The sequence below is a fragment of the Parasteatoda tepidariorum genome, chromosome 3 (assembly GCF_043381705.1).
Source record: "Parasteatoda tepidariorum isolate YZ-2023 chromosome 3, CAS_Ptep_4.0, whole genome shotgun sequence".
NCBI classification, from domain to species: domain Eukaryota; kingdom Metazoa; phylum Arthropoda; class Arachnida; order Araneae; family Theridiidae; genus Parasteatoda; species Parasteatoda tepidariorum.
Window position 1 is genome coordinate 70,761,278 of NC_092206.1, and position 26,836 is coordinate 70,788,113.

The 26,836-nt window shown below is 29.3% G+C and overlaps 1 protein-coding gene across 1 annotated transcript in view; it reads left to right on the top strand.

The window, feature by feature from the left end:
• The first annotated feature begins 4,544 nt into the window (after positions 1-4,544).
• The window catches only part of LOC107437254 (prolactin-releasing peptide receptor), a 91,347-nt gene continuing 69,055 nt past the window's right edge, over positions 4,545-26,836 (top strand). The window contains exons 1-5 of the mRNA XM_043051851.2: positions 4,545-4,732; positions 12,307-13,321; positions 21,137-21,237; positions 22,776-22,866; positions 25,014-25,307. Coding sequence (XP_042907785.1) covers positions 12,533-13,321; positions 21,137-21,237; positions 22,776-22,866; positions 25,014-25,130 — 1,098 coding nt within the window. The 5' untranslated portion in view covers positions 4,545-4,732; positions 12,307-12,532 and the 3' untranslated portion in view covers positions 25,131-25,307. Of the gene's footprint in view, positions 4,733-12,306; positions 13,322-21,136; positions 21,238-22,775; positions 22,867-25,013 lie in introns of the transcript that reaches the window.

Genomic DNA, 26,836 nt, shown 5'->3' on the forward strand with positions numbered 1-26,836 from the left:
TCACATGCTTAATTGAACCCTATTGAAGCTCTTACCATATTTTATCTTATTATAACAATTCTTGTAGCATAATCATTCTTGTTGTAAGCTTCAAATGCTCACAGTAATTAAATTACCCTTGTTTATTATGGTTTATACTATCTTACCTTGTAGGATTACCTATTACCTATTATACCTTGTTTATACTATAGGACACCATAGTTTTATGAAAAAAATTTAAGATATAAAAATTACCATAGAATATTCCAATGTCATTTCACCAATGATATAATTTTACCAAAACCTTTTACCGTATATGTTTGTCGAAAACTTGCCATACGCTATGTCAAAATTTTGCCTTACGTTTATAACATAAGTGTGTGATAAAAACCTCAAAGGCAAAACCTCAAAGGCACAACTAAAAGCAAAGGGGTATCCTAAGGTTTTGTTTATAGCAAACCTAAGACAAATTTTCCTTAGGGGAAAAAGTACCAAATGAATGGCTTTTAAATACCGTATATTTTGGTTTTCATAACCNTATATATATATATATTACCAGCAATGTCACCGTATGGTAATTGGTAATTTTACCAAAATGCTGTTCTCCATTCACGTTTCTAGAAAGTCATTCCTCTCATGTTCTTGTTTTAGATGTCATAAAAGTAACATTACTTTCTTCTTTTTAGTCTAATTAAAAACAAAGTTTTTAAAATTATTATTTCTTGTTTCACTGCTTTTCTCATTTGCAAGTTCAAAATAAAATCTGTGGATAGAATAGCCAACTAGCTTCTGACGTGACATTCAGTTTCGGAATATTTCCTGGCAACTAAATTGATAAGATGAACCCACGTGCAAAACTTCCGCAATAGAATGATCAAATCAACTGTTAAAGGAAAATTTCTTTGAGAGAAAAATTGCGTCAAAATTACTTTTTTTCTAAAAAAATGGTTTGGATTAAAAACAAAAGCATTTAAAGGAAATCGTGACGCTTAGAAGTTTCAGTTGCTAACCTTTTCTCTAAGTTTGTTAGAATTTAGAAGTTCAATTTGAAAACACAGAAAACCATTTTACGTCTTAAAAGCTGGTAATGAACTATTCATTTCCACACTCCTATTTTACTGAAAATTGCTTCCTTTTTGAAGCTTATTCTTTAAAAAAATTTTCATATGGAAGCAAATGGTTAAAAAGAAAATGGTAAGGTTAAAACACGAATTATACTGCAGCAAATGTTTTGTGCAACTACGCATGTATCTACCTATTTTTTATTAAAGATATATTTTTATGGGAAAGTATGAAAAATCAGTGAACAGTTATAAAATTCGCTTTTCTAAAGGTATTTCCATGCAAAATACTTTGATGGTCATTTATTATTTTAGTAATTCTCGAAAATGTTTGAATTGTAAGGTATAAATTTTTTTTCATCATTCCGAAGTAAGTAATTTTAAACGATAGCATCAAAAATTGAAAAGAATTGGTCACATCACCAAAAATTGAAAGCTTACAAATAAGATTTTCTTGAAATTTTAAAATTTAGAAATTTTTAATAGGATTTTGTTCTAACTTTCCCTTTAAATCACATTGCGAAAATTGCCGTGAATCATGCATCTAAACCATCTATCTGCTATTTAAAAAATCTAACTTTAGAAGTCGTCGCATCTTCTGAAAATTATTCCACTGATTTTCGTAAGAATTGTCTTTTAGAATTCCGTTGTAAATCAATCAAATATCGGTGTTTATCATACAATTGGCAATCAAGCATTTTTGCACCGATTTATAATTCAATAAAAAATGCACAAAAGATACAAATTACTATTTTTGCAATCTTTCCTTTTCTTATTTTGAATCTTTTTTTCATTTTATGCAATAGTATTTAATTTCTATTTAATCACTAAATTTGTTTCATCAACATGGCAACAACTAGAACATTTTTAGTAAAATTATTAATAAATCAGTCAAACGTTCCATAACACGTCTGACTTATCTATTCAGAGCTTATTTCCCAGATTATGACTATAATGTATCAGTTAAATATTTCTTGAGAAATAAAATTTTAAATAAACAAATGTTTAAAACTTGATAGCTCCGAAACTACTTAATCAATTTCGTTAAAAGTTTTGCATTTTATCATTTAAATCACATACTTTAAAATATAAAGTTTTGAATACCTTGCAATTCAAAATGTTTTCGAACATTATTAAAATAAGTAATAAAAAGTTATAAAAAAACTAGAAATAATTACTTTTTGATTGGAATTATCTTTAAATAAGCAGATGGAGAAAAAGTTTTGGTAAAATTTCCTTACTGGATGGTACTAATATTTCTAGAAAAAAAAACCATAATTCTGGATAATAAAAACTGAATTATACGGTATATAAATCATTTAGTAATTTTTCCGTGTATATAGTTTTTTCGTATATATACTTTTATAATTATTCCGAGTAATTTTTCCGTTCATTTTGCAAGATTCTTATTATCACACATATAGCAAAAAATACATAACTGAAAAATTTATTTAACCAAATATATAATTTTCATATCATGCTCTAAGGAATCACGATTAATTATCAAACTTTAAAACATTTACCAAATTTTCTGATGGATTATAAAGCCATATTTAATTGTTAATTTTGCCAAAATCATTAACAAGGAGCTTGGTTAAAATTTTCAGAGAGTTTTTTTATTCAGATACAGACAATAAATGTGGTAAATTTCACAGTATTCTGACAGTTTTGACCATACTTTTTTTTCGCAGTGCACGTTTTGTAATCATGTGGATGAAGTTTAATTCATTAAAACCTATAATATGATTTTTTCTCTCTGTGATTTCTCAACTTAAATTGTTGTTTGCATAATTTATTAGCATATTTAAAGATACATCACCGAACCAATAACATTGAGTCATTATATGTAAAAATCTATTCAATGGATCAAAATACTTCACTATTACAATCATCACTTCAATAACTTCTTTGTTCTTTCTCTGTTTCCACTCTTCAGTCATTCAGAATGCATTCTTATGAGACTGGTTTTGCACTTTTAAATTTTAAATTATGTTACCGCTAATACTCGATAGCCATTATTATGCGCACAGACTATCGAATCTACAGATTAACTAGGGTGATCTGTTAAAGTTCGAAATAAAGTGTTTTTTCCCTAAGTATTAACCGTCTACATATCATTAAAGTTCAAAAATTTGTTTCTATTATTTTATCAACTAATTTGTTGATTGTTTTATTGAATTGACTTGATTTTTTAGTTACTAAAAAGTAAATAAATGACATTATGTTCATTACCTTAATTGTAATAATATTTTAAACCGTTTGATTCTGTGTATTAGACTTTTTAAAGCGATTGATTCTATTAACAAATATACTGGTTTTGTGACTGTAATAACTTGATTTTTTTTTAATCATGAAAAATAAACGACTAATCTATTTTTTTTTAAAATTTCATTTTGTATATTATATGCTTTTTAATTTAAGCATACAGAATCTGTTGTTCCACAAATCTTATTTTCCCTTCAACGAGTGCCTTGTTGGTGAATAGCAAACTATGTAGGTATTTTGCAGATTACTTAAGTAATTCGAAAAATGATACAATTTTTTAACACTTTAACGCATTACCCCAATTAAACAGCTCATTAGCTATATAATCTGAAAAATAAATAATTTATACATTTTAGTGAAAATATTTCTACACTTTAGTAGCAACATATACACTTATTAAATTCATTATCTTCGTTAATGGTTCATTTTCGAACCATTAAGATTACATTTTAGTATGGGAGAGTTCAATTAAAATCAAGATAAGAAAATTGTTTTAGAGTTCAATTTTTCTGTTTCTTTTCTACACATCATGATTTTGGAATTATTTTTCTAAATCTAAATTCTATAACTGGATGAATTTAAAATACTGCATTGCATTTTGATTTAATAAACATACATAAATGATTGGATCTTGAAACAAGCTTTTTTCACAAAGCTGCGTTTATAATTAAGAAATATTTATTTTTAATTTTTTTATTTTTTATCCCAATTAACGTGTTCATCTCAGATTTGGCTAAAATTTTATACAGAAATTTTTTATTTTAATATTTTTATTATAATTTTAATGTTAAAAATTATTTTTACTGCAGTAAAAATTAAAACTAATCTTAATGTTAAAAATATGTTTTTTGAAGCTTTACACTCAATTATAAATACAACAATATTGTTCACACGTACTAAAATTTATAACAAAATAGAATACGAATTAAAGATGCTCTTGTAATTTTATTACATAGACTGCACAAGTATTTGTTTTTAGTTTCAATACATTACAGCATTTGTAGAATAATTTAAAAATAAATATAAACCTTGTAATTAGCAACGCATTTGAGACATTCAATTACAGGTAAAATTTAAAAATATTTTATTGAAATTGAGTTAAAAAATGATGAATTAGTTTTGAAACACGTAAACACATAGCCATAACACATAAAACAACAAACAAATATTTCCTACCTGCTTCAAAATACATGCAATAGTGTTTCTTTTATTGCGCAAAAATACTTTTTTTATTGAAAACTTTAGTTTTAAGCTGCTAAGTCGCAACAACAGGGCGTAGGCGATCGATTTGGCGAATAAAACTCTTTGCGCTGTCTTCAGCGCATTTCACTTTTCGGGATGATCCTCTTACTGAAAGATAACGTCTTTTCATCCTGCCAATCATTTAACTTCTGTGGATTAAAAACTTTTTGCCTCTTATCTGCAAGGTATGCTTTAATATTCATTAATAATAAGAGTAATAATTCTATCAAATTATTACTCTTAAATTAGATAAAATTAAAAAGAAAGTATAAGATTAAAAAAATACTTTTTAATTTTTGCCTGTTAAGTATGCTAGAAAATTTATTGTTATTTTTCTGCTGTAAAACTATCTAAATCTAAAATTAGGTAAGATTAGAAAAGTATAAAAATCCAAAAAGTTTTTTCTTTTCACTTACCCAATGTACCTTAATCATTTTATGCTAAAAACTATCAAAAGATTTTGAAAAAGAGTATTTTATTTTACCTATCAGTTATGCTATAATAATATGCAGTTATGCTGTAGAGTTAAGAAACTATTAAAATATAAATTTAAGTAAATTTTCTGAAAAATTTCCAAGAATTATATTTTTGATTTTCATCTTAATGATATTATAACGATTACCATTATTTTTGAAATAGAAACAATAAAAAATATAAGTTAGATGCCGTTTATCCAATGCTATTAGATGCTGTTAGATGCTATTTTTATACAATAAATATGATGCAATATATCCATACTTTTTTCAAAGAGTCTTTAATCTTTATTTAAATTGTGCGGCAGTTTGTAATTATAATAGTTTAAATACTACCTTCCTAAAACTGCAAGGGTTTACTTTAAACAGCTTGAAATGTTGATGAGACACAAAATACAAGAAAGAAAAGAGCATCGAAAATAAGAAGTGATTTAAAGAAACTGTTTGAACAGACATGACACAATACTTCTTCCTTTTTTTGCAGAATTTCTTTTCGAAAAATGCCTCTACATTGCATAGAGTTTTAAAATATATCACTAATACTAAAAATGCAATTAAAATATATTTAACCATCCTACAAAATTCATTCATTAGAGTACAAAATTGTGAATTTTTTTATTTCTTAAAGCAGTTTTGGTATGAATTTTTTGAACTATTATCCTACTATAATGACACAAAAAAAAGTCTCATACATATTTTGAAAGATATTTAAACTTTATATTCTTCTATTTGATATTTCAACTTTGCATCTTTCTCAATTTTGTGCTATTTGCTTTTTTAATTTAACAAGAGACAAGACATTATTGTTCTGAGCCTGCATTTGTAAATAAACAAAATTTATTTATTGTTACACATCCAGGCTTATTACGGGATTTGAACTCGCTATATCTGTTTTAAAGCGCGGACTAAACTGTTAAAATTTCTGCCATTTTTGGTTGAAATTAATAAATTTTACTACCGAACAGCATCAATTTTACCAAAAGTTATTACCAAATCATCAGCAAATAATACCATCTTTCTTGGCATTCACATAGAGCTAGAAATACGGTAAATTTTACCATATTCTGATAGTTTTGACCACACACTTTTACTCCTCACCATAGATTTGCTTTATACAGTTGACAAAGATAAAATACATTGAAGTTTACTTTGAAACAGTGCTTAAAAAAATGAAAAAAATATATATAAACCAGATTGTAATAAGTAAAATAAATATAGGACTCTACATACACCATGAAAACCAAAAGAAAAGAGAATAAAACAATATTTGTTTATATGTTTATGTTAAATAAAAGTATTTTCAGAGTAAATTAAAAAAATAAAGATTAAATAAATTTCGCTTGCGTTGAAAGACATCTGGGGAAAAATATCATTCCTCATACTACAAAGAATAAGGATCATTTTCGTAAATACAAAGATTTAAAAAAAGTTTAAAAGCACTTTATTGATATTTTTTGGAAATCAACAAGGTAAACAAATAATAAATAGTGCTCAATTTATAATTTATATGTTAAATATTTTTTCAGCAAAAAATTAATTTTTAAAGAAACGATTATCTTTCTTTGGAAATAAATTTTTTCCCATGAGAAACTCGCTACACACACAAATTAATTTTGAAACCCTTCTTTTTCATTTCTGATTATCTACTAGTTTAAAGTATTTAATTTTGGTGAAATAACGTGTTAGAGTGGTTTTCTGGAGTAGAAATATTTGGAGAAGTTGCAACTATTATGTGGCATAGTTTCTATACAAATTAACAAATCCAATTTTTATTCGGATCTATACAAATTATAATTGTTTGGTTTATTAAATATATATTTTAAACTACCCTCATCTAAGTCACAGAATGTATTCAACTAATTCCCCTTTCATTCTTATGATATTATAAATAATAATATTTAAAATTGAGATATGAAGAGTAAATGTTACTTATTGTAGATAAATCATTTATTTGTATTTTTTTTACAGAAATAAAACAGAAATCAGATTAAATCATTCAGTGGAGACAGGATTGAAAAAATGAGATTTTATGAAAAACGTGTTTGATAATATCCGTATGTTCTATAATTCTATCATTGTGGTAGTTATAAGTCAAACGTATGTTCGCTTTTCAAACAATCTTTTCAACTTGTTAGTTCACGCATAAGCGTTCACAAAATAGAAGAAAGAAAGGAATTTTTTTTCTAAAACTCAGGGTAGCATCGACCTAATTAACTTTTTTTCCCTTTAAGACTAATTTCTAAGAAATACAATGGAATATTTTTTTATGTATGATTAATTTATTTCACGTGTATTCTTTCAAATAAATAGGCAGGGAAGTTAAACAAAATTCTATCATTTAAGGTCATAGTTATTTTATTTCGAATTTCAGTCCGTAGAGAAGAAGGAAAACAAAGACGTTTTTAATTTTTTTTCAAAGCTTCTGATTAAAATATTTTTTCATGATCCCATTTTTTATGTGTATGTCTAAAAAATAATTTTCCAGTTTGTTAACCTTTTGACAAAGAATTTTAATAAACATATTTTTAATACATTTTTCATTATTTTGTATAAATTCAGGTCAAAATATCTTAAAAATATTATATTTAGAGTTTAAATAATTTATGATTATGAAATACAGCATAAAACGCCGGTGTCTTTTTCTGCATTAAAGGTATAATCTTCCAGACACAACTTACTTCCAAGCAATAATTTTTCAAATTTGCATTTACTTGCAGTTATTTAGGCCTAGGAAAAAAATTTATTCCTCATTGAATTTTTTTTAAATTTGCTAAATCAATTATTGGTAAATTTGTGCATATGAATGAAAAATATTTTTGTTTCAAAATGCTTTTTTCGAATTTTGCATTTTAGTACAAATGCAATGTCAATAATCTAACAGTGTCAATAATCTTTTAATAAATATTAAACTGTTTCTTTTTTTATAATTAAAAAATTACCGCATTAGTTTGCATTGTTTGGAACCCTTCAGGCCTTCACATAACGTGCTCCTCTCGGAAAGGGCGATGAAAGGAGTGCAATGAACTGAACACGATTTCAAGTCTAAAATTTATCTTATTTGCAGTAATATGCTGATATTCAACTGGAAAAACTGGCGTGGTATTCCCAGTCTCTTTGCTATTCCATACATGTGCGAAGCCGAGTTTTTATCCATTGTTGTTCTAAAAAGCTACCAGAACTCAAAAATAAATATAAAAATAAGAAAAACCAGAGGCTATTTGGAGTGTTATGCCACTATTGGAAGACATGAGTTGGAAGTTTATCCATCTCACTAAAAGACTTTACAATACCTCTGAGTGTAAACGATATTTTTTTTTTACTTAAGATTATTTCTTTATTTTATTTTTAAATTTTCTAATTATTTTATATAATAATTGTAATTAATTTTATAAAATTGAATATAATATTTAATTTATATTTTTTATCTTATTTTAATAATTCATAGTTATTAAAATAAAGAAAATTTTATTAAAATTCACAAAAATAAAAAAATTAAATTATTTTCTTTATTTTATAAATTTTTCTTTATTTTTCTTTCTTAAAAATCGACCAAAGAGCTCCAACTCAGAGAACGCCGCGTTAAAACGTTAACATCATCAGTAATAATAAATAAAGTAGCGCCATCTATGCACAAAATGATTAAAGTTGTCTGACATATTCTGTTCTGTATTGTTAAAGTCACTTTATGAAATACGAATTATTTGATATTTATAGTTCTGCTAACGATACTTAACATTGTGTACATCGTTCAAGTGAAGCAAATTACAACATTTTCCGTAATAAAACAGCCCTACACAGTTCCTCTCAACTTTAAAATGCCAATTATACTTAAATGCCGAATAATGTGGCTCCTTTATTAATTGTATCGATATGTCTCTCGATTACTTCATAACTATGCGAACTAGAGCATATTTCTTAATGACAAAAATTAGAGTTTTATCTATCATAAACAATTCGCTTGTTTTCCAGAGAATGTAGTGCCTTTAACTCTAGTGGTGCGGTGGCACCTCTAGAGTTGAGATTATACGTCAGACTAAATTTAACTTAACGGACTGTCCTGTATACAACAATTTAGGATCAAGTTTCTTTTTGTAGAACAAATTCATTTCTCTTTTTATCTATCATAAATAAAATTTTTTTAGAGAAAAAAATAAAAAATTTTAACTTTCAGCACTGAAATTCTTCATAGGCTAAAATAAAAGAGAAATTCTAAGTTATTCTAAATAATTGATGATATTCTTTAAAAATCGAAATAATACTAAAACTCAAAAATGATGCAACAATTAAAAAATACAAAAATTAAAAATCAATCAAAAAAATTGCGCAGTAACATAATAATTATTATGCCAGAACTTCAAAGAACTTGAACAGCAAATCCCCGTTATCTCAAACCTATAAAATAATACTGATATCTTTTTCATGAAGTAAAAAAAAGTTTTACTTATTTCATCGACTTATGTTTAAATAACAGACAAAGGATGGTTATTTTATGGGTAGCCTTTACACGATACAAGGTACTTTATAAAAAAGAAATTTGTTGCGTGCAATAAACTTCCCATTCGGGAAACAGGTTCGCATGCATCACTGCGATAAAATGTCAAAACGCCAGGAGCTAAAAACAGTTCGGTGTGACATCTTAGACTTGCTTCGTTTCTATGTAATGACTATGAGCACGGAACAAACGATGAAACTTAAAAAAGATATATCTGGAGGATGCTACAAATCGAAGAAACATAAGACCGTCAAATGATGTGGTTTTTAGTAAAAGCCTCTTTTTAAGAAATAGATGCGCTTTTTTAACCCTTTTCAAAACTTGTACAATTTTTGAGTATTTTTGAAAATAGTAGAGTATAGAGTATTGGAAAAGTGGAAAAGTAAATANAACGGCTCGAGAATTCCCTCCGGTCTTTAATGCTAATGCAAAAATTTAAAATTTCAAGTCTAGCATTTTTCCTAAATTTATAGTAAAATGCCAAAAGTAAATAATAAGTGTGAGAACGCGTGTTTCGTTTTGAATAATAAATTAAGGAAAAGTATTAAGATAGAGAAATAAAATAAAATATTTGTTAAAGTTCTTGTCTTACTCATACACTCCCGAAAATGTGAATTACCAGCTTAAAAATGTAAGAAAAAAAATTTGCAACACTTTCTTTATAATAGAGGCACAATTAATGTGAAAAGATCAAAAATTTGTAATGTTAGCGCACGAACAATATGTAACATTAATATGAAACTTAAGGAACGGACTTTTGTAGAAGTGATAAAATATATTTTAATAATAAAATTTATAAAAATAAAACATACAACTTAGTTTTAACAACAATCTTAATAGTGTAGACATATATTTTTGAGCTTACCTGTCTCAGTAAGGGAGCTATAGTTTTTTTAGGTATTGTATCATTGAAGTTAAAATACAATAATTATTCCATCTTAATAATTATCATTCTATTTTTTTAATAGAATAGACGTTTTACTTAAGGAAAGAACTATAAGGCAAGAGTTACACTGTAGTGTACTTTCTGCCTTATGATTCATTTTTCATGGTTAACCTTAAATTTTTGATCCAAAAACAAATGTTTTTTTCATTAATGAATATTAAAAATTTTTGTTATTATAAATTTTTGTTCATTAAAAAATTAGTTAAATAGGTCAAATTGAATTTCTAACGTTTTAACGTTCGGTCAAAACTGAAAGATGTTATTTGAATGTCCTCCTAACTTAAATTATGTCTTTTCTCTACAACTAACGATAACTTTTATAAAAGTAGAAAAAGAAATTCTATACTTCCGCTCTATTTCTCAGATCTTCAATATTCTTCTCAAGTGAAAGGAATACTTAGATAAAAAATAACCTACGCACTTACTTCACAAATATTAAGAAAAGATGAGAATACTTAAAATGTTATGTTTGCGTCTTAAGAACTTTAAGAAAGGTGAATTATTTTTATTAAATTTTCTCAAAATAGAAAAATAACCAAGTCTCCTTATTATGCTATAATAAAATTTGAAAGGATTTAAAGTTTGTTTACTCACATCAAAAGAGCGAGCACAAAACATGTTATCAAAAGCATACAAAGCAGCGTGCGAAGAAACATAAAATAACAAATTAAAGTTTGAAGATATTTAAAACTCTTCTATGTTCTGAACATGAGATTTGATCTGGCTTCTTTTATGCATAAGCTCAGTTCTGTATTTTTGAAACGTAAAGCAATGCTTCAGTAATTGTTTAACAATCGTATTTGTGCAAGTTTTTTTTGTTTTTACTTGCAGATTTATGAATATATGTATTGTTGATGTTTGAAAGAAATAAATTATTAACAGTGTTATTAAAATTGTATCAGACTAGTATTTAATAAAGCTCTCTGGGGCACATTTTATAAATACTTATATTATTTTAAAATGTTTTTTTCAAACTTCACTAACTAAAACTGTTAATAGATTGCTATTTACCAGAAAGAAACAGGTCAGTGGTATTTATCAAAAAAAATCTTTTGTTTTTATTTTCCAAAGAAAATGTCTAAAACGTTTTTTTCTCACAATTATGGTATGAATAGTTTAAAAAATTAAATTTTCAAAATTTAAAAAAAAAGGAATGTTTTCTTAGTTTTATAAAAGTGAAAATGTTATGCTTCATTATTAAGTTTTTTTTTAATTTTGTTATTTTATATCTCTAATTATTTTGCTTTTTGTCTCTCTATTTTATATCTCTAATTATTTTTAGTGTTAAAAAGTTCGAAAAATAAAATTAACAATAATGCAAATAATTTATTTATTAATTACCATAATTCATTGCTTCATCATATTATTCATTTATTAATTATTTTTATATTCATTTATTAGTTCAATTATTCATTTATTAATTATTTTTATAAAGTCGCTTTTCCCTTCCATTTTAGAAATGACAACATGGAAATAAAATTTTATTCGTTTTTGAAGGAAATTTATATTCCAAATTAGAAATTGAACTTAAAAAAAGAAGTCTCAGACAATGATAATTGAAAAATGTTGTATATATTATTAGTAACTACTAATGTTTTATTTACTTCTTTAGACAACTTATAGTGCCTTTTTTCCTTTTAGAAATGTCAATATGGACAAAAATCTCCTCTTGAATTGACAAAGAAAGTCAATTCAAGAATTCAAATTAAAAATATTAAAAGTTCATAATAGCACAAATAAAAACATAATATGCTTTAAAATGGATTAAGGATATACTCATTATTGTTTTATGAATTACTATATTAAATTAATTTGAATATTATGATAATATTTTTTTTTCCTTTTTAGGAATGTCAAAATGGAGCTGAAATTTCAAAAATAAATTGAGAATTTCTTCTTATTAATAAAAATAAAAACTATTTTTTAAAAAAAATATATGAAAAAATGATAATGACATTATCAATTCATGGTAACCAAATTAAAACATACAGAAGATAAAAAGGAAAAATTATCTCATTAACATAGAACTTGAGGCATTTAAAGAAGAACCGAATTCTGTTGAAGTATATCCAAAATGAAACATATAGTAGAAGATATGCCACAAGCAAATTTTAGCATTGAAACTATAAATCTGACTTTAGATGCTAAAGCAATTACCAATGAAACACACTACGTAAGCGACTTATATGAAGTACCTTTACTACTTATTGTGTTTCTCTCCTGTTGTTATGGGCTAATATCAATACTGAGCATTGTCGGCAACTTTTCAGTGATTGTAATAGTTGCTCTTAGCCGGCGTATGCAAAATGTCACAAACTATTTTATCGCCAATTTGGCAGTGGCAGATATGATCATTGGACTCTTCGTTATTCCCTTTCACTTTCAGGCTGCTTTGCTGCAGAGATGGGTTCTGCCGCCATTTATGTGTGCTTTTTGTCCCTTTATCCAAGTCCTGTCGGTTAATGTCAGTGTCTTCTCTCTCGCCGCAATTGCACTGGACAGATATAGAGCAGTGGTACATCCTCTCAAAGCAAAAACAACTAAACTCCGGGCAAAATGGATAATCCTCTTCATTTGGATATTCAGTGCTCTTATCAGTGTTCCATATGCAGTTGCGTTAAGAGTGAAAATGGTTTTTGATTCAGAAACAGGAGCGTTCACTAAGCCTTTTTGTCACAACATCGGCATATCTGCTAGCACATGGAAGGTGTACAATCACATTTTAGTATTTCTTCAGTACCTGGTGCCACTATTCCTCATATCTTTAGTTTACATTACAATCGGATTGAGACTTAAAGCTACAGAGACACCTGGAAATGAACAAGGTGGACGAGATGTTGCCATTTTGAAAAATAGGAAAAAGGTTAGTAGCTTTTAAATCATAGTTCGAAATTTTTTTAAATTTTTTCTTCTCTTTTCGATTAAAGCTTGGCTCTCTATCGATGTATTCTTGAAACCATTATGCATTCCGAATTATTCCCATTATGTTTTGAGAACATTATATCTTACGATAAATATCGAAACTAAATTTAAAATCAATCATAATTATCGGCAACAGTAAATCAACGATAATTATCGGGAACGATAACTATCAATTATGCTAATGACAGGCAAATAACGATAAAGCTGGGAAATATTAGATTTTTTTTAAAACATATATTAGATACTTTCGTATTGAATCACAAAATCAAAACAATTTACTAATTCAATAGTGATAACTAAGAGGTAAATAAACACACTAAAACTTTACAAAGTTAATTCAAATTGGAAAAGTGCACAACGCAGCTGAAACCAAATTTGTATTATATAAACTATAAATAAGACATAAATTCTTAATAATTAAATATAATTAAAACTAAAATATAAATGCGTGTTTGCAGAACAGTACTTTATCAGGGAACACACTGCCTGCAAACACACGGGAGCCTTTCTGTTGTTAGTGGTTAGTGGAATTTTACCAAAATTAACAGTGCCCCGAGGCCCCTTAATGAAAAGACAAGAAAAAAACTTTTACCACAAATTAATATCACTATAAATTTGAGAAAAAAAATCACACCTAAAAGTTACAAATTTTAAATCAACAATTGAATGAAACGCCTCCTTAAAGCACAATATAAAAAATTCAAGCACAGTAACAGTTACAGTTAATAAAAGTGACAATATTAAATATTCCGAATCAGTAGGAAAAAAATTCAAGTGGTGAAATCAATTATCGCTAATCGCTAATTTTAAAACTGCAATCAATTTTCTCCTCCCAGCAATCCTTTTTTTTTCTTTTTTTTTTTTAAAGTTGACATTTCAGTCGAAATGTTCAAGTTTCAAAACACTATAGATACGAGCCAGATAGCACAAACGGTGAGAAAAATTTCTAAGGAAATTAGGGCACATCGTCGGGATTAAAATTGCATGAGAATCCATGAGCAGATATTTCGTCATACGCTGCTATATGAACTCTTTAGTCCTATACTTCAGAACAGGTCATAATAGGTAGGAGACCCTATCTACAAGTTTAATATCGTTATACATAGCAAAAGGTATATATATGTTTAGACAAACTTCTAGATGAGTTAGGGCACATCACTAGGATTAAAATTGCATAAGAACCCGTGACCAGAAATATCGTCACACGCAGATATATGAACTGTTTATTCATGCGCTTCTGAACAGGCTAAAAGCCCCTAGCCATGTACGACGACGTTTCCGGACATGGGTTCATATGCAGTTAACACCTGATGATGTTCCTTAACTCTTCTAGAAGTTTATCACAGCATTTACATGATTTTTTTATATATAACGTTCTTAAATTTGTACATTTCGACAAAGAGTATACTGAAAATGTCATTTTAAAATTTTTTGTAGCTTTAGAAGCAAAACTTATTTCAGGTTTGAAATCTCCACTCTTGAATCAGGCAAGATCAAGTATTTGCATAAATGCAATAAAATATGTACTCCCTAGTGTATCTATCAAATACCAGTTCGATAAAAAAAAATGTTTTGGATAACTATCGTGGTGGGAGATGTTTTACTGTTTACTGCGGAGGGTAAGGGGTTAACTGATGCAGTAACAAAACTTACCGTGTTCTATTCCATGTCCCGCTCTTCTGATGAAATTCCCGTTTTTTCAGAACATGAGGACAGCTTTCCTCAATCTTAAAAGGAAATGCATTCATTTATAAATCAGTAGTAGGACTTGGGGAAATTACATCTTTGGTTTTCTAGGCATTAAGCTAAATATTTTTTTCCTTGGCGTGCTTTAAAAATGCAAAATTTTTTTACATCTTCTCTTAAAATGAACTATGGAAAATTTACATATTTAAATTTAGGATCCTTGATTTAATAATCTAACAAAAATGTTGAAAAGAAGATGTCTGGGAAAAAATAAATAATTCAAAGAGCACGCGGAGAAATCAGCAAAAAACAAGCTAGTGCAGTTGATCGAACCATGGGGAATAATGGTCTAACACCAAGGTAGTAACTAGAGTTTCTAATAACCAACTTTGGTTAGAGAGTTACGGCTATTATTATATTATTATTTAAAATTGTCTGAAACAGTAGTGTTACGAAAGGGAAAGGTTGTGAATGATTCTCACACTTGGCTAAAAGTAATTATAGGCTTATTATGATATTAATGTTACAGACTTGGCTTATAGTGATATAAATGTTAAAGAAGGATATATCGTCAACTAAAACTTTCTGGTGAGATTTAAGCTAATTAGAGAATTTAAATTTTAATTGAAGTTCCTTGCTGGATTACAGTTTTAATTACAATCATTTCTCGAATGCTATATGCTGAATTTATCGCGAAATTATTGCTAAATAAAATTTGATACTTTCTGATTTATTATAATGCTTGCAATATAAAGTTACCTCCGTGCTTAAGGACAATGTAAATTTCAATCATTTTCTAAAGATTACAATCAGAATTTATAATAATATTATCGAAAAGTTAATTGATCACAGGCTGAAATTTCAGTCATTTCCCAAAAATCTTTAGTGTTTAAACTTTAAACTAGATCTCTGAGTTTTATGTAAAATTAAATAATTTTTATTTCTTGAGTAATTTGCTAAACGCAGAATTTATCACCATATTATTACTATAAGAAATTAACAGTCAATTGAAATTTCGACTAATGTCCGATTAGTTAAAGTGCTTTTACACTATAAATGTAGTATTGATACTGGATGACATCTATAGGCATAATTTACATAATCGAATAAAATTTTTAGCCAACATTTTCTTTGAACATTTTCCGATTAGCTAGGGTGCTCAATTTGCATCTGAAGCATTGTATCTTTATAAATTTATATAAACCCGCAAGGAAAAATATTTCCTAATTGCTCAAATCAAATTAGTATTATTGAAATGTATTTAATTTTTTAAGTTAAAAATATAGTTCATACAAAAAATTATCTGCAGAAATTACAATAAATTTTAATTATTTACCACTTTGTATTGTATCCAGTAAAAATGCTTCGATAATAGTAAATATTGTATTTGCAATTTAATCGGTAATGATTAAAAAAATATTTTTATTCAACTCTAAACAGTATGTAGTAAAAATCTTAAAACTTTTTATTTTTTAAATTTTTTTTAAGGAATTTATCAGAATTTCTGAAGACAGAAAAAATTTGCTATTTTCCATTTAATCAGCAAAAAAGACGAATGTATGCATATTACTTTTTTGTTATAATATATATAAAAAATCTTTATTTTTATGTTATTACAATTTGCAATATTTTTAGTGATTTTTCTTTATTTTTACTAAAGTATATAGTGATAGAAAGATAATTTTTTTCAATTAAACTGCTATTTCATAATATCTGCATATTTTAATACATATATTAACTTCTCAGTTCCAATACTGTAGATGTTTATTTAAAAAAAAATTAATAAGTAAAAAATTAAACAAAACTTCGCAAATTTAAGGAAAATTGGCGTTTTATCGCCATTTGGCGAGAATCTCCTACTGGTGGCAAGCCTGTTGCGTACCCTCAACATTCATGTGTTTCAGAGACGGCGAGAGATTTTTTTGTCTTGCTAATATTTAAATTGCAGGATTAGCAGATAACCATATGCTTAGTAATTTCATTCTTTCATTTAATTATTGCCATTATTTTTTCAATGCCTTTTAATAAGTTAAATTTAATTTCCAATTATTAAACTGCAGATTTTTTTCCCAGTTCTTGGCACGTGTCAACGTTGCACATATGTATTTTAACAGTTGATCCAGAATATCTCAAGTGATCTTCAAAAATATGCTACGTCCAGCTTAAAAATTGGTTAAATTATTATTTTTTGTGATCATGCTAGAAACATCTTCTTATTTTTTATATGAAAAATAAGTAAAATTTTCAAAGACTTAGAAAAGTTAAGGTAATTAAAGCAATAATCAATAGATGTGACTGAGATACAACAGACCAAATGTACAAAATACTCCAGAAATTATTATTTTTTCTTTTTACTCTAGCTTAGTAAAAAATGGTTAAACGTCTTTCTGAATTTTCAAAATTTTTATTCTTATATTTAACACTGAGTGTAGTGCATGGAATTAAAAAAAAACCCTCCACAAATGTTTAAGAGATTTGGCACAAGTTTTGCTTAAGGCAAAAAAAAAACTTTATTAAAGATGCAGTTTTTGTGAAAGTAAATTATCTACAAAAAACCTACAGCCTTCATGAAGGATGAAAACTTTGATCAAAACTACAGTTTTAATGCTGGCACTCTCAACCTTAAACCTAAGTTGCAGCTCTGGTAAAAGGTTTTGTACAGAATTTTTTACTTTACAGAATTTTTTTCAGAATTTCAGAATTTTTGCGGGGCGTGTCCATTAGGACAATGCTTCGAAATTTGGCTGTAATGGAATATGACAGCCGAAGACCAAGTCGAGTGACTATACAAATAGCACGACATCACGTCCAGCGTCTTTTCTAGGCTAGTGACCATATTGGTTGGACCCTAGGAGACTGGAAAGGAGCAATTTGGTCTTATGAGTCACAATTCCAGATGCTCAAAGAAGATGGGAACGTTCGAGTGTGGCCCAAACCCCACGAAGCCATGAACCCAAGTTGTCAACAAGACACTGTGTAAGCCGGTAGTTGAGTCATAACGGTGTGTACATGAACTGCTTTTTCATGGCATGGACTGGGTCCTATGGTCCAGTTGCACCGATTGACTGGAAAAGGTTATGTTGGAGATCACTTACAGTCAGTTTCGGGCTTCATGTACCGAAACAAACATGAAATTTATAAGTATTCCAATATCACCAGCCTTTAATTGTTCGCGATTGGTTTGAAAAACTTTCTGGACAATTCCAGTGAATGTTTTGGCCACCTAGATCAACCAATTTGAATCCCATCGAACTTTCATGGTAAATAATCCGGAGATCAGTTCTTGCAGAAAATCCTGCACTCGCAACACTTTCGCAATTATGGACATTTATTGAAGCTGCAGGACTGAATATTCCTGCTGGAGACTTCCAATTACTTGTTGATTCTCGAGTCGAGTTGCTTCACTTTATATAGCTGGAGGAGGTCCGATACAATATTACTAAGCTTCCTATGACTTTTGTTCCCTCGGTGTATAGCATAATACATTTTATATTTTATCTTCAAAGATTTATCTTCATTTTGGTAATTTAAGATCATAGCATATATAGTAAATAGCCTGCATATAAAATAAAATTAGAATTCACTAGTTTCAGTAACTCTAAATATAATATGTTTAGAATTTTTGACATATTATAAAAGCTCCTAATATTTTTTCTGGAAATTAGCTTTGAAATGATTTTACAGTAGAGCAAAATGTCTTGAAACTGTCACTTAAAAAAATAATTTAATACAATATTCATGCTTATTTTATTAAAAATCTTGCTACCCAATCCGGATTTTTATTTTTAATTGAAACTCAAAACAACGAGTTGTACTTTTCTATTTAATAAGGCCTAAATAATTTAAACTGGAAAAATTTCAAGTTTGTGATCATGCAAATAATGAGTGAAAGTAAGGAAATGTATATACACACTGAGAAAAACAATCGAACAAGAACAATGGAACAATTGTTATTAGTAATTTTTTAAACTTTTTATTTTGCAAATTATATATTTTTTCTGGAATAGCAAACTCAGTTCATTATCTCTAAATTTACCGTCTTTTGTGATATGGTCAACGTGGAGTCTCCACAATTGTCTACGTTAACCGCATGATGTAGTTGTCCACCATGGTTTTATTATTCACAACCGTTCCTAAAAATCATATATAATTGATACTAACAATACCTCAAATGCAAATTGTGTTCCACATATAAATTCTAAGTATATAATTTCTCCTACTTCCCATTAATTTTCTTTTATCGTATCAGCGATTTTACTATACTAGTTTATGCAACGTATTTGTTTATCCAGATATGTTTTTAGGATATGTAATGATTAGCCACGCTTCCCCTGATTGGTCGCTGTTTCTGGAGCCCAGCTACCATGGATCTCAATTAATGTTCAATTTTCTACAATAGTTACACAATGTCTGTTTCTCGAAATAATTGTAAAGTAATAAATAAACAATAAATTAAGGATCCTGGAGGGAGATGCGGCCAGACGTTGGGCCTAGCTCTGGTGGTTGGGACTCATCGTGGAAGGTGTGGTATGTAGCCGATGTATCTGCTTGTTTTCTTGCCCACAGTATTTTTCTGATAGATGGCCACCTGCAAGGAAATAGGTGCAGAGATGTGTCCAGCGTCCATGTCCATCATGGCTTACTACCAAAATTCACTTCGCATTGGGTTTTTAAAGATTTCTAACAGCAACGTAATCTCCAGTTTTGAAATATCGATCTTTGAATTTAAAATCTCCACCTCAATTCTTTTTTCGGTATCTCGACTAAAATCAGGTATGAGAAAATCAATTCTAGATCGAATCTCTCGTTTTATTTGTCCTCTCGTGACAGGACGTTTTAGACAAATTACACATACGACCGGGGTAACTTCGCCCACAAAAATTGAGTTTAAAATGAGCTCATTGACGTATGAGGCAAGAAAACTTATAAATTATATTCTTGTTGAGGGGGAGCTAAATTAAGAAAAAATATATTTGAGGTCATATAAAAAAGATTTTTTATATGTTATTCTTCTAAATCATAATTACATTAGATACCCATTAAAGTTTTAGATTCTCGTAATAAAATGTTTGTTTTCTACTATCAGAAAAAAAACAATTAAAGAAACGAAAAAAATATATGGTTGCACTAAATGGGACTAAATATATGAGAAGAAATATTTAAAAATACAAAATCAAATTTTCTTCATCGTTTAATTAGAGATAAAGCTTTAAAAACAAAATTTTGCGGAGAAATATTTGATTCATTTACGTTTTCAGGAAAAGTAAACGGCTTTTTGTCACTAGATTTCAGATCAAAAAAAATTAAATTTTTGTCAGGTAATATTTTGAAGATGCTTCTCTCTATAAAAGATTGAAGATTTTTCTTTAAAGATTGAAGATATTTTTCTGAGATATGGACTCTCAATGCTTGTGTCTATAACACATACTAGTCCTTTTGGCATTGTTCGACAGTTAATGAGAGGTGATCAAAGTAAAACCATCAAGCAGTATTATTGCTCAGGTAAAACAAAAAATGCGTGAAAATGAAGGTATGAAAACAAGACAATCATATGCCTCCAATAGTTATTAAATTTCCCACAAATATAAATTTTCTAAGAAATTAACAGTTATATACTTACAAGTCAAAGTTGTTCAGGTGCACAAGTTGTTAGCTTAACAAACTCTTCTCAACATAATTATTTTGTGTGCGGATAAACAATCAATAAATTAAACGCTTCAGCAACATCCCTATATTTTGTCAACGTTGATTTCTTACAAACAACTCAAAACCAGATGATTAACTACTTTATGCCAAGCAAGCCTTTTTTCAAGAATGGCTTATCCCAGTTCAATTATGTTATTAAGTTTAATTATGTTCATAAGTTATCATGATTATTTTTATCTTGAAATTCAAAAGAGTCATTATTACGTGCCCAGTCTTAATACTAGGTTCATATAGATTATTTTGGTGCTAAACTTAATTTTGCAGCATTTGGCAAAATTGGCCATATGTTGAAATGATCATGTTCGAGAGAAATGTTTTTTTTGCTATTGTTTTAACCTAAATATTTTTTCTCCTATTTATGCAGGTTATTCACATGATGTTTATTGTTGTTACCTTATTTGGTGTATGTTGGTTACCCCTTCAACTTTACAACGCATTTCAAGAAATTCTGCCTGAAATAAACAGGTACGTGATTTCATGATTGGCTTATTTGATTTACCCTTTTTCATAAATGTAAAAGTTTTGAATTTTTTCTTTTTTATAAATTACTGATTACCTATTTCTCATAAATTCTTTCCATTTTTAATAAATTGCCATTTCATGAGTCACTATCATTAACTAAAATACTTTAATTATTCCATTTATTAAAATTATACCGTTGGTATTTAAAACCTTATATTTCATCTTCAACTTGTAAATAAGCTATATTAGACAAACGAGCCTTCAAAAGGTACGATCTATATTTTATATACCTTCTCTTTCAAAGACTGTGAACCAAGTTAAACATTTAATCTATGCATAATGAACAATTTTTTTTTTGAAATTATATACTGGAATGTATGCACAGCGAAAAACTATTTTAAAAATCAATGTAATAGAATTTGTAGGAGCTAAAAAAGTTACAATATTTTGTATTCTGATAAGAAAATAAAATTGTTTTCTCACCAAATTTCGAAACCATAATACTGTCGAAAAAAAGGAAATATAGCAACAACCTTGCAGATATTTAGAGTTTGACCTGATATGCAACTGGAAGCATTGTTTGTAGTTCTTCCAAGTAAATAGCTCCCTCTGTTGATGAACTTTGTAACTTGCTTTGAAATATGAGTAAAATGAATCCTGTATCCTAGGCAGAACTAGGCATTTATTGTCTTTTTTCTATTTGTCGAACAGATTTTCAAAATCACCGGACTATTTCAGTGTACTTACTGATTAATTTAAATTTAAAATCTTTCTGATTGCCCATTTTGAATAGAAAAAGGACGTAAAGAGATTATAAAGAGTGATCAATTTCATGAAAGATTTTATACAACTAGTTACTTTAGAGCTTTTTAACGGACACGCTGGAAAATTACAAATGAAATGCTTTTGTCAATACTTGGTTTGTTGATTTAAAACCCTTGATATAAACTCATTCCATTGTGGTTCATTCTTGGAATAAATTGGGATGATCAGAATGGGATGATCTGAGGAAGAAAAAAGTTATTTCCAACATTTTTGTGTTAGTTGAGATTTCTCATGTGAAGATCTGATTTCAGACTTAATTATTCAACTTAAATTTATTTTGTTAATTGTATGATTTATAAAAGTCTCATCTAGTGGAAGTATTAAGTGGCAATTAGTGGGTGTTTTCGGAATGTTTCAAATGTACTTGGTAAGAAACATTTGGAAAGTTGCCATCAAAATCCTTTTTTTAGCTAAAATTTAAAGCGCAATGAGTGCAAATGCTATGACACGAACATGTTACAGAATAGAGGGAAATGCTTATGAGCTCTTTTCAATAGAAAGTTGACAACATGAAAAAGGCACCGTATTTCTTTATTTATTTACTATCTACAAAGGATAAACCTTTATTTGCTTTGATTAACGTATAAACTTTAGAGCTAATTTCATCCAATTTACTAAAATTACACTTTTCTTTCTCCCAATTCACTTATTTCTTGCAATTTCTGCTTTTTTTTAATGTGGTATTGGCTTCTCTACATTGACTATTTTCTTTCCAGATACCGATACATCAATCTAATATGGTTTGGCTGTCACTGGCTAGCAATGAGTAACTCCTGTTACAATCCTTTTATTTATGCGATATACAATGTAAGTAATATAATGCAGAATGTTAACATATATGTCTTCTATTTACATATACTTCCAAATCGTAATAACTATGGTCTCAAAATACGTCTAGTCATAGTTAAGAAACATAGATCTATTTGATGAAATAATTTACAATTTTAACTAAATATTAAATTAAGAGCTTTTATACTTCGTAAATAGTATGGAATACGAGAAAAATCTCATTTACGAAGTTGAGGATTTCTTTTAAAGTTTGTTCAACAAATGACGAACGAACCGTTCAAAAAGAAGTAGGTTATATATTAAATTCAAAATATTTACTATGATTGGTCATTTATTTGTTTCAGTGGGTAATCAAAAAACCAATATCTTTGCTGTAAAAGATTTTAGTTTGTCTATATTTCTAATCACATATCTAAAGTTATAACTTCTTTTAACCCCTTCAAGGACATGATATATTCGTTATCACATGATTCTTCCTTCAAAGATATTGTGGGAAGAGTAGAAGTTACAGACAATGTCAACCTTCATCTATGAAAATGTACCCCGACATAGAGTCGAGTTAACATGTCTTATATACAAGTGAATTGTAGTTGCAATTTTGTAGTGGTAGATGCCCTACAGTACTCCTCCACCAGAATTATATCCATGATAGAATTCGATGAACGGATACCACTAGTTGATTCACTGCTGTTTGTGAGAAGCCGGGAGAGCTGTATTTAGATCACCGTACTTTTTGAGTGCTGAATGTGAGAGGTGTATTAACTTCACGGTCGTAGTCGCTCCTGTGTTGCGGTTAGCAGTCGAGTGAATGCAAGCCGACGCTGTGTGTGATCGTGACGAGACTGAGTAGCAGCAGCGAGAGGAGGTGGATAAGTAGCAAGTCAACTGTTCCATGTGGACCATCCATCGAGGTAGGCGTTAATGTATAGGTAGGCGTGTTTAGATCGAAGTGGGCGTGTCTGCCAGCGTAGGTGTGTTCATATCGAAGTGGGCGTTGCTGCCAAGATATGTGCGTTCACATCACGTCCGGAGGTCACCAATGTGGGGAGAGTAGATATCGACAATGTCAACTTTCATCTATGAAAAGGTACCCCAACATAGAATCGAGTTAACATGTCTTATATACTAGTGAGTTGTAGTTGTAATTTTGTAGTGGTAAATACCCTACAATATAATATATGAAACGAGCCTTTTTGACTCTAGCGATCTAAAACCATACGGGCGTGACATCAATACGGTGCTCTCACATTACATCTTCTATTGGTATCAATACGTACTCTTTAGTACGTATAAACTCGGCGTGTGAAGACCTGAGAAAGCAGTTCTTTCACGGAAGCGGTTGCTTTTAATGCGAACAAACTAAGAGAAAAATGCATAGACGAATTTTGAATCTTAAAGAAGAAATAAAAATCACGCGATAAATGCAGAGATATTTTTCATACTTTTCCAGCTTATAATTTATTGACCCTATAGATTAAGACATTTTTATCACGGTATGCTAGCTTATTTTTTGTCCCTATAAATCACATAGGGAATGTTTGATGTGTTTAATCATTAAATATTACGCCGATCAGTTTTCAGCATTCTGTAAACACCAGATTTTTTTTGTCGTATGCCTGTTTAGGCAGTGGGGGTGCGATTGTTCCTGTTTTTTAGTGGCGCCATCTATGGACAGGAATTCGACTTCTGCCACGCCGTTCACACAACCACAACTTTATAGGGCTGGTCACATTCACACACAAAGGAAAAAGGACATAGAACACACAGAGAGAGAACGAAACATCCATGCATTGCCCGGGATTCGAACCCAGGACCTTTCTGATGCAAGTACAGTTCCCTGCCCTCTACACAGGCCGATCGGCAAAACACCAGATATCAAACTTAACAGAGACATAGAGAACTATGAATGGATTTTTATAATGTTCTCATTCATTTATTAGTAATGTCCTTTGCGAAGTCTTATAATATGTAATTTTAGTATTTAATACATCTTTAAGGGAGTACTTATCAATATCTAAAGAAGTTTTTTTTATGAAGTAATTAGAGTATTTATCACGTTTTAATCTGTGTCTGTATTTTTGTTCTATTTGGAATCTTCATCATATTCTGATTGGAAAATTTTTCATGCTCTAATCTAACGTAAATAAATACGGTATTTGTTTCAGGAAAAGTTTAACTCTGAATTCCGAAGCAGATTTGGTTGTTGCATGAAAGTGTTTTGTGTATCTCAACCAAATAATGTAAGCTCCATCGTGGACACATCATCGTCCAGATATACATAATAAGAGCTTATATGGAAATAATCTTGTTCAATGAATCCTTCAAATCCTTCTTCCATCCAAACTGGACTTTTAATAATATATTTGATGTTCTTTACTGTTGTTAAAATATGTATTGATGTGTTAATGTTTAAAGCAATGCATGATTTGCATGTTAAAGATATTAAAAAAAAAACATTCAGACTTGATTCTTGATGATTTTTACCAATCTAGGGTTACAACTCATTAAATTATCAACTTGGATACATGTAGTTGGTTTTCATGCAGTCCAATTGTGTTTGCTGTTGACGTATGCCTGTTTAGGCAGAGGGGGTGCGATTGTTCTTATTTTCCAGTGGCGCCATCTATGGCCAAGAATACGACTTCTGCCACACCATGCGTCGTACCCGTTCATAGGGTGGACCTATTCATTCATCCACAGATCGTAATTTTGATCTGAATCAGACAACGATCGATCTCCAATCCAGTACCCCCAGAAGCATTGATTTGTTATTGGAACATGGAGGACTTTTGCGACTCGACAGATTTAACGTGCATCAGTCACTTTACTACAAGGGGAGTCTTCGGTCGGCAGGGCTTGAATCCACGAACTCTTGGACATGGGCCCAGCGCCCTACCGACCAGGCTATCCCGGCCCCACGCAGTCCAATTGAAACCTCAAAATGTGGGGTAGAATCAATCTTTTTCTTTTAAATTCCAGAAAAACCCCAAAGGATTCAAATTTATTTTTAAATGCCTCTTTCTATTGATGATAAAAGCAATGCGTTCTTCATGCTTCAAATTTTTTGATTTACCTTTTTTAAAAGGGAACGTGTATATGAAACGAGGAAATAGTGTCAATCTGCTCTCAATCCTTTATGCTTTCTAAAAAAGGTATTAGGTTTTTTGAAATTTTTTTTCTTGGTTTTATGAATAATTTTTAAAATAATTTTGGACAATAAAAGTAAATAAAGGCCTATAAACGAAGGTTTTGTATGAAAATAATGCCAGTAAATTTAGTGTGAAGCAAATATGCATGCTTGGACCTGTTAAAAATGAAAGAGAGGAGTGTCAGTTTATGCATGCGTTGTCGTTCTGTAGTTCTCAATGTAGTATAGTCATTTTCATGAAAATTCTTTCTGTGAAAACGGTGACTCAGAGCATGACGCAGCAAAATGATTGTAAACCATTGACTAAAAAGGAAAGAGCAGGCGGCATTCTTCACAAATCCTCACACTGGCCGGGATAGCCTGGTTGGTAAGGCACTGGAACCATGTCTAAGAGTTCGTGAGTTCAATCCCCGCCGATGGTAAATGGTGACTGATGCACGTTAAATCTATCGAGTCGCGAAGTCCTCCATGTTCCCATAACAAATTAATATCTCTGATGGTACAGATCACGGAGTTTCTTTGTCTTTTGGGTTGGTTCAAAATTACAAGGCTACAGAGTTGAACATTGGTAGTCGTAAACCCAAAATTGGGCTGACTGCTCAACGACGGATATAAAAAAAAAAAAAAGGAAAATCCTCACAATATTTCGTAACCTCATTCGATTATAAATCCTCAAGTTTTTGCCAACTTGATGTCAGCCAACTTGAGCCAGTTCGCCAATTTTATGACGCTGTAATATTATTTCTATGCAAAGCAATCTTCTATACTTAATGGCATCTAAAGTTACGACTTAAAATGGCATCTAAAGTTTTGGAATTCTTTTTTCCCTTTTTCGCACAA